Source organism: Cyprinodon variegatus, unplaced genomic scaffold (genome assembly GCF_000732505.1).
Source record: "Cyprinodon variegatus isolate N-32 unplaced genomic scaffold, C_variegatus-1.0 Scaffold133, whole genome shotgun sequence".
In the NCBI taxonomy this organism is placed as follows: domain Eukaryota; kingdom Metazoa; phylum Chordata; class Actinopteri; order Cyprinodontiformes; family Cyprinodontidae; genus Cyprinodon; species Cyprinodon variegatus.
The window spans coordinates 424,478-432,878 of NW_015150586.1; the positions used below are offsets into that span (position 1 = coordinate 424,478).

General features: G+C 38.4%; 1 protein-coding gene across 1 annotated transcript in view; it reads right to left on the reverse strand.

Annotated features, from left to right (window-relative positions):
- sntg2 (syntrophin, gamma 2) overlaps window positions 1-8,166 on the reverse strand; it is an 87,181-nt gene extending 79,015 nt beyond the window's left edge. Inside the window, exons 1-4 of the mRNA XM_015376327.1 lie at window positions 8,064-8,166; window positions 5,309-5,350; window positions 2,770-2,857; window positions 1,251-1,333 (exon numbers count right to left, since the gene is read on the reverse strand). Of these exons, the coding sequence (XP_015231813.1) occupies window positions 1,251-1,333; window positions 2,770-2,857; window positions 5,309-5,350; window positions 8,064-8,117 (267 nt within the window). The 5' untranslated portion in view covers window positions 8,118-8,166. The remainder of the gene's footprint in view (window positions 1-1,250; window positions 1,334-2,769; window positions 2,858-5,308; window positions 5,351-8,063) is intronic.
- Between the last annotated feature and the right edge of the window lie 235 nt (window positions 8,167-8,401).

The following is an 8,401-nucleotide window of genomic DNA, read 5'->3' on the forward strand; positions in this document are numbered from 1 at the left end:
TTAAAATGATCTATCCATGGAAAAACCATAAGCATCCTTCTGCTCACTGTCCTTGCTTTATAAGGCTAAGCTAGGCTACGCTAAGCGATTTATAGGTATTTGGCCAAGTACACACACTATATTTACATTTATTTGTGTGAAGGGGCAGATAGCAGACTTTTCTTTGTTCTGCTCCTTTTTATTTCAATGTTTTAAATGGTGTTGAGTTTGTTTTGTTCGACAAACAATTAAATATATTTTAAAATTGATCCCTCTAACAATTCATCCATCCATCCATCTATCCTTCGCAGTGTTATAGTTCTCCCCTTTTGGGACGCTGAGTTTCTACTTTTTAGTTATTAGTTATTCTGTTTTAATGATCTTTGGTTCATTTTGTATTATATTGCAGCAGTCTTTGGTTACTCTCTGCTGCCCCCTTGTGCTTGTTTCCTTTCCCCTTGGCTTCCTTCTAGTTAGTTCTCTCACACCTGCTCCATATTTAGCTCATATTTATCAGTCCTTCCTTTGTTCTGTTCCCCTTATATACTCCACCTCTACAGTCACTCAGTGCTGGTTCCTTTTTGTTTTTTGCTTCCTCATCTCTGGCTCCCCACTTGAGTTTTCCTCTGATGTTTTTTGGTTCTATGTATTTTTGTATTTTGGCTTTTGGCCTCTTTTGCTTTATTAAATCTTCAAGACACACCTCTGCCTCCTGATCTCTGCATTTGTTTCCTCAAAAACCTTCATCCTACCGTGACACCCAGCTCATATTCAGGCGTGTACAATGTTATGCAAATATTGGTCTAAACTCCTGAAATTGGACCGTTTTAGTGTTTTGTTTTCTTTTTTGTATTCTTGCAGGTAAACGGATGTTATTTCTGTAAAATGGCGCTGCCTTATTTTAGGATTTTTTTTTTTATCATTTTCACTTCCTGTTAAAAGGGAGTTTTTCCTCTCCACTGTAGCCACAAGCATGCTTAGTGTGAGGGATTGCCTTCAAGTTAATGTGTCGATGCAATTAGCTGGTTTTCCTTACATAGAAAACTTTGAATCAATCTGACTAGATGAACTGGTTGAATTGTCTCTGTAAAGTGACCTGATTACATTTGTCTATATAAATAAACTGAATTATCCAGACTTAGGCTTTCACCAACATGTTCTAATAGTTCTTCACCAATCAAGCATCAAACCCCAGCCAAACCATGGCAGGTTGTATCTGCCTTTTAGTAAACAGGATCCCTGCAGCAGATCAACAAGGAGACGTTTCTTACTGTGTTGCTTCCGTTTCCATTTAAATGTAAGCCGCTGTCGAACAGCGGAGAGGAAACACGACTGTGGTCCAGTCCAGGAGAACCTGGGGGAGAAAACAATGACAGAAACAAATGGAGAGGAATTTATTAAAATTTGAATAAAATAACAACAAAACTTTGGCCGCATTTGCAGTAACTTTATAGCAATTCTCTTTTTCTACCAGTATAGTTATTAAAACAATCCAACCAGCTCCTCACCAAAACACGGCCTACATACCCTATGCTACATTCACACAGGATGCGATTCAAGCAGAAGAAGCAGAGAGTTTACGTGCAAACTCAATGGTTGACGCGCATCAATGAGCATCAGCAGGAGCGGTGCCTCATCAGCCTCTGAGGCGTGTGACACGTTTCAGAAGAAGCAGATGCTGGAGTTGGACAAATTAATGCCACATCAACCAATCAGAGAAGCTGATCTGGGAGCTGGCAGGGAGACAGAAACAGCACTGCTGATGCAGAATGCTATGATCACTCCTCTGAAACACTAAATTAACTTAAAATGTAGAAACCTGTTGGTAAAACATGTTTGCTTTTATTATCCTGGTGCCTGCAGTTTGTATTATACGGAAGAGGATTAGGGCCACTGGAAAAAAAAAAGTTAACTGATTTTTTTTATTTTATTTCAGTATAGTATGGGAAAAAAGTCAGAATTCTGACTTTAATGTCAGAATTCTGACTTTTTTCTCAGAATTCTGACTTTTTTTTATTGTCAGAATTCAGTCAGAATTCTGAGAAATAAGACAGAATTCTGAGAAAAAAGTCAGAATTCTGACTTTAATTTCAGAATTCTGACTTTTTTCCCATACTAAACTGAAATAAAATTTAAAAAGCAGTTTACTTTTTTTTTTTTTTCAGTGGCCCTAATCCTCTTCCGTAGTATTACGTACATGAAAAACGCATAATTTACTTCCAGCCGCCACCAACAGTAGGGGAAAAACCCCAAGAGGTGAGCGGGCCTGAGGCAGCTGCTGCTGGGGATTCCCAGTGACAGAGCACCGCCGGTATGTGGGGGTCTGAGCGGCTCCAACAGAGAAATAATATTTGATTGAATAACAATAAATAACATGTTGAACAATAAAAATAAGACCTCAAATAGTAACATTCCCATTTAAATGATTATGTTCAAAATAAAGAAAATATAAATACTTTAAAAATGATAAATGGAATAAGCAAAGGTCATACATTTTTTTTAATAAATACAGTTATATTGTGCATTTTTACATAAACAAATTGGATTTAATTCATAATTCTAAATCAGTTTTAAAAGTTTTTAATGAGAAAAAAAAAAAATTAGACCGCATTTTTTAACTTTGAGGTAATTTTCCTATTTGAATCATTCATTAGATTAATAAATAAATATTACTTCCACTTAATTCATGGTACATTTATTTAATTTATTGTAAATTTATGTTTTCCCTCTACAGTGGTGGTGGAGGAGGAAGATGAGGGAGAGGAAGAGGAGTAGTGATCAGACTCTTACCCAAAGGCAGTTTCAGGAAGGATGGGACTTCTCTCAGGTAGCGAACGGTGATGGTGACCTCATCACCTGCAGTCCGCAGGAGGTGAACCTGAGAGCAGAGGCAGATTGGTTCAGATACAGGGAGGGGCTGGAAGTCTGAATCAGGCAGCAGCGTGGAGCCATTTTCACTTCCACCAGTTAAGTTTGGTCATCCCAAACAAAGAAGCAAACGAGCCTAAGTCCTGAAGATAAAAGGCACCGGTCTGCCCGCCTGAGCGTCCATAGAGCTGCCAGGCGCCCATTAGCATGCCATGACCGGGGTTCTGTCAGATCAGCATACCCCGTCAGACCAGCAGCAAATACACACGCGAGGGACCTCAGATTTACCTTTATCCGTTTAGTTTTGTGCGAAAAATAGACTTTAATCCACCTCAAAGGGCGTTAATGCCTTTATTCATATACAAAAAAAAACAATTTAAGGTCAGATCGCCATATGTTTAAAAAAAAAGCACCAAAAAGGAAGTAATTACATTATTTTTTTTGTACATGACTATAGGGAAACACGCCTGTTGAGGTAGTTTAAAGTCTATTTTTTATACAAAAACTTAAGGGAAAAACTAAAGGGATAAATAGGTATTGACTATAGGTATGCTGGTCTGACAGAAAACTCCTCATTCTGTGTTTTGACACGCAGGAGGTGAGTGTAGTGAGAACTATGGCAGGCCATTGAGCTGTCCCCTCTTTTGTTTAATTTGCTGATCTTTTAAATATGATTCTTCCTGGTCTAAAATACATTCCTACTAGTCAGAACTGTACATATAGATATACTAAATATTTTTGCCAGCAAAAAATTTATTTCAGGATACCAAAAATAAAATTGTACAGTAAGAATAAAACTTTCTGTATTTTAAAACGGCCACTTTAAATAAGTAAAGTAGATGAAATGTAGTTCTTACTAGTACAAATTTGACTCCAGAGTACTTAAAATTTAATGCTTGATTATAATTGTGACTAGGAAGACTGCTTTAGTGCTATCTATAATAGAAATGTGACTAGGTAGAATGCTTTAGTGCTATCTATAATAGAAATGTGACTAGGTAGAATGCTTTAGTGCTATCTATAATAGAAATGCTACTGTCAGCCTGCTTATTTTATGTTAAAATTGAGCCTCATTATTATTTTGCAAGTATCTAAAACTTTATTTAGGAAAGGCATTTTTAAAACTGAGATATCTGGAAATCTAATTTAACTAGTCATAAAATAAGTAGTTGATATCTATAGTTATATTTCTACAAGCAGAAATATATTTTTGAATTGGATTTCTGGATATCTGTAATGTTATATTCATTTTTGATATTAGAAATAATAATTGTGACTAGTAGTAACTCTATTATGGAGATCTGGAATTAGAGTTCATGCTCGTCAGAATTCATTTTTAGAGAGGAAGAATGTTATTTTAGATATCCGAAATGTTTGTTTTGACTTGGAATAAATGCATTTGAGACATCTGGATTACATATTCAGTAAATATCAAAATGGACTGCCATATAGGAACCGCTGTTCAGAGCTGCAGTGTGTGGGTGTGTGTGTGTGTGGGGGGGGGGTTATGGCAGACGATAAGATGGAGATCTAACAAAGCGGCGAGCTAAACTGGAGAGAATAATGGAGCCAATAAAGGAAACAGCTGAAGTTCAGCTTCAGAGCTCAAACCAGGAACAATGTAGAGAGGAGACGTCAACAAACATGAGGCCAACAGCCGCTGCGTTTCTCAGAGGATTTAGCACAATGCTGATCACAGAGGAAGGAATTTAGGACATTCATATCGATTTCTTCAAATTATCCGCTGTTATGGAGCAAACTTTGTTCCATTATTGTTGCATTATTGGTTTGTAAATGTGAAAGAAAAAAATGCAATCAAGAAATGAAACAAAGTTACTCCCAAAATATGTAAGATTTTCACCTTCTGAAGGTATAGTGGTCTTTTTCCAGGTGGATCATCAAAATAATTGGTCCTCCTTACTGTCAATCATTCTGGTGATATGTGTACATAAGGCCGTCCTACGTGCACCTCCGCATTTCATTTTCAGTTACTGGTGGTGAGTCTGACATAGTAGAAAATTTGCAAATCTTTAGAAAAAAGCAGCAACTTTTAAACAATGCGTGCATGAGGAGAAATTGGCTCTTACTTGCTCTCGCATGTGTTTAAAAGGACACAGGGTTGTGCGTTTGCATTTTCTTTTAAGTGGTCAGGTCTTTTCAAAAATTCTACCTTTAATAGCTGCATCGTATATTGTTTTTTAAATTTTAATATAAAAAATGTGTTCTTTGCTTGCATTAATAATGAAGCAAAATTCACTCCATACACTGTCAATTCTACTGAGCCCCTAAAGTGACACTGAAAAGAGAAGAAAAAATTATATTGGTGCAAATTGGTGCAAATAAGAAAGTTATGTTGTTATTTTCCTCTTTAGTCTCCCTTTAGGGGCTCAAACATTTCAGTTTGGAAGTGCAGGTCAAAGCTGCTGAGTTAGTTATTTTTTAACGTTTTAAACATACTTACCACTTCCTGGTGCGTGCAGTGCTCCACATTAATGCCGTTAACCTACAGGAGAAAAACAAAGCAGCGTCTGATCAATTGTGGAGTCATCATGGAGTCAGACCCTGTTGTGATGTTTAAACTACAGACAGGCTGATAAATCTGGGCTTTTTTATGCCTGTCAGTCCATCCATGTATGTTTTCACCGATCCTGCAGCACTTTCAGCAGGTGATGCTTTCCTTTTCCCTCCATTTGTGATAGCTAGGATCTTAAATTCCTCCATGCCAGTAAGTGGCACCCTTGTACTCACCTGGTCAATGTTTGCTGACCAGCTGCCAGATCAACTAATGCTAATGCTAATGCAGGATACTCACCCTGCGGGGCTTTTTTTTTTTTTTTTTTTTTAAGGACAGTTGCCTTTTGTATCTATGCTTCTTTTTCTATGTCTGCTTCTGTCTCCTTGAACCCCAGTCCGCATCAGCAGATGGCCGCTCACACTGAGCCTGGTTCTGCTGGAGGTTTCTTCCTGTTCAAAGGGAGTTTTTCCTCTCCACTGTCACTACATGCATGCTTAGTGTGAGGGATTGCTGAAGAGTCAATGAGTCGATGCAATCAGCTGATTTTCCTTAGATATAAAACTTTGAATCAATCTGACTGGATGATCTGGTGAACTGGAAAGTGACTTGAGATGACATGATGTGAATTGGAGCTATAGAAATAAACTGACTTAAACTGAATTGATCCACAACCTCCTCAGAAAACTCCAATTCAAATTAGAAACTCAGAAAGCCCAAATTCCTGTTTTTATGTTAATTGGTTGCATATTGAAAATTCTTTGACCAATTGGATCATTTCTCCATCTGTTCCAGCTGAACCTTCTCATTAGAAGCTGCAGAATAGGCCGGTCCTGCTGCAAAGCTTGTATGCAGATGGTTGTAATATTCTGCTGTGTGACCGTTCAGATACTCTGCAAATAAACGGCTCACAAAGCAGATTCACAATCACTTCCATGAATATTAATATTGGTCTGCTGATTCCATCTGATCCTGGAGATAAACAGCATCCATCTAATAAAAAAGCTGCTCATGAACCGAAGCAAATAAATACTGAAGGGTTTCCAGACAGTAATTAAAGATTATATTACTAATAAATGCCGATGAGTTCAGTTCAGTTAGTCTCTTCTGAATGAAAATTCTCTGTTTTCTGTGATAAATAATAATAACAGTTATCAAAAATACATCTGACCACAATTTGGAATTAAAAATAAAAGAAAATAATATAAAACGGATGTTTTTTTTTCAACTCATATTATCACCATATCATTCACATTTTTTTATTTATTTAACTTGTTAATTAAGTATCTATCAGACATAAAAACTAAATATTTAATTTGAAGTTAAAGTTTTGGTCTGAGCCAGATCCAAATGAATTATTACACTAGCTTAAAGGTGCAGTAGGAGATCCTGGAAAAACGATTCCAGAAAGCTATATTTTTGAACATACACAACCATGCCTCTCCCTTCAGACCACCCATGGAAACCATGCCTTTAAAACATGGGGCGACAGTGGCGTCGGATGTAGGAGTATGCCCTGCAATCGAAGGATTGACGGTTCAAGCCCCGGCTCTGACTTTCAGTGTCGTTGTGTCCTTGGGCAAGACACTTCACCGTCTACTGATGGTGGTCAGAGTCTCCTGACTTGAAAAAGCTCTATATAAGTACAGGCCATTTACACATGAACGCGCATGCTGCCTGTCGAGGTGTTCGGATGTTTCCGAGATCCAGAACATAACAGGCTGAGACCTAGTGCTCGTGACACGAGATAACAACAACATAACTGTTGGAGTTATTATGATTTCTGTTAGGGATGCACGATATAATCGGCCCCCTATCGGTATCGGCCTGTATCGAGCTTAAAAGTTCACAGCTCACGATGTTTGTTCACACGCTGTGCGACCCGACGCCCTGATGCGATCTACCTGCTCACACTCTATGTCTAAAACCAGGTGGGACTCAGCTCTGCAGTGAGATGGAGCTACTCAGACTCGTCTATCTGAAAGCCAAATGAGTAGAAGAAGAATATGAAGCTCACTAGAGTGAAACACGCTGCATTGGCAATTTGGGCAATTTGTGCTGAAAGCCCGAAAAAGAAAAGGCGACAACGTATTTGGACAAAGACATGGCCAAGCAAACATGGCTACTACGATCTGTCAATTTTACAGAAAGAACTTCATTTCACCCATTGCACCCCCGCCATTCTACTGGGTTTTCCTCTGAGAGGAAGAAGAAGAATCCTCGTTTGCCCACTGAGAGATTTGCCCACGACCACAACGACCTTACGATGGCCGACTGAAAATCAAAACATTTCTTATTTTAATAATAATAATACATTTTATTTCAAAGGCTCCTTTCTGGACACTCAAGGTTACGGTACAAACCATAAAAACACAATGGTAGAAACAAAGTCAAAACACCAAATAAGCCATTTAAAAAATACATACATAAATATTAAAGACTATTAAAGACACTGAATGATGCAGTGATGAAACAACTGTGAAAGATAATCCTTCATTTTTTTTGTGTCCTTTCAGGCTAAATAACCCAAAATATAGTCTGTGAATGTTTGAGAAACAAAACCCTTACATTTATTACACATTATGCTGCTCAGATTTCATAATATCCCCTCTTCTACCCAGTCCTAATGACCCTTTGCTGAAATGAACATGCAGAAATGGCCTCCTGTTGCTACGAGCAGTGAGACAGGAAGTGATGCACCCACCTGCAGGACGGCGTCACCGACGAACAGCTTCCCCGTCTGATCGGCTGCGGGCATCAATTGTCAGAGGTTAATGAAAACGTTACTAAATAATTGCTCATTTCATGCATGGTAATGTGGTGGAAATGACAATCAGTGTCTCCGTCTGGCTAATCTCAGACAACATCCTAAAGCTGGGCGACTCAACACGGGAGAGCATGAAATCTGAAACTAATCGGGGCATAAAGCCATTCTCAGCAGAGTCGGGAGGAACGATAGGACGCTCCGATCCGCCTGCTTCTCTTAGGAGAGGAGAAGATGAAAAGAGAAACACTACTGGCTCCCATCTGACGGGAAGAAAC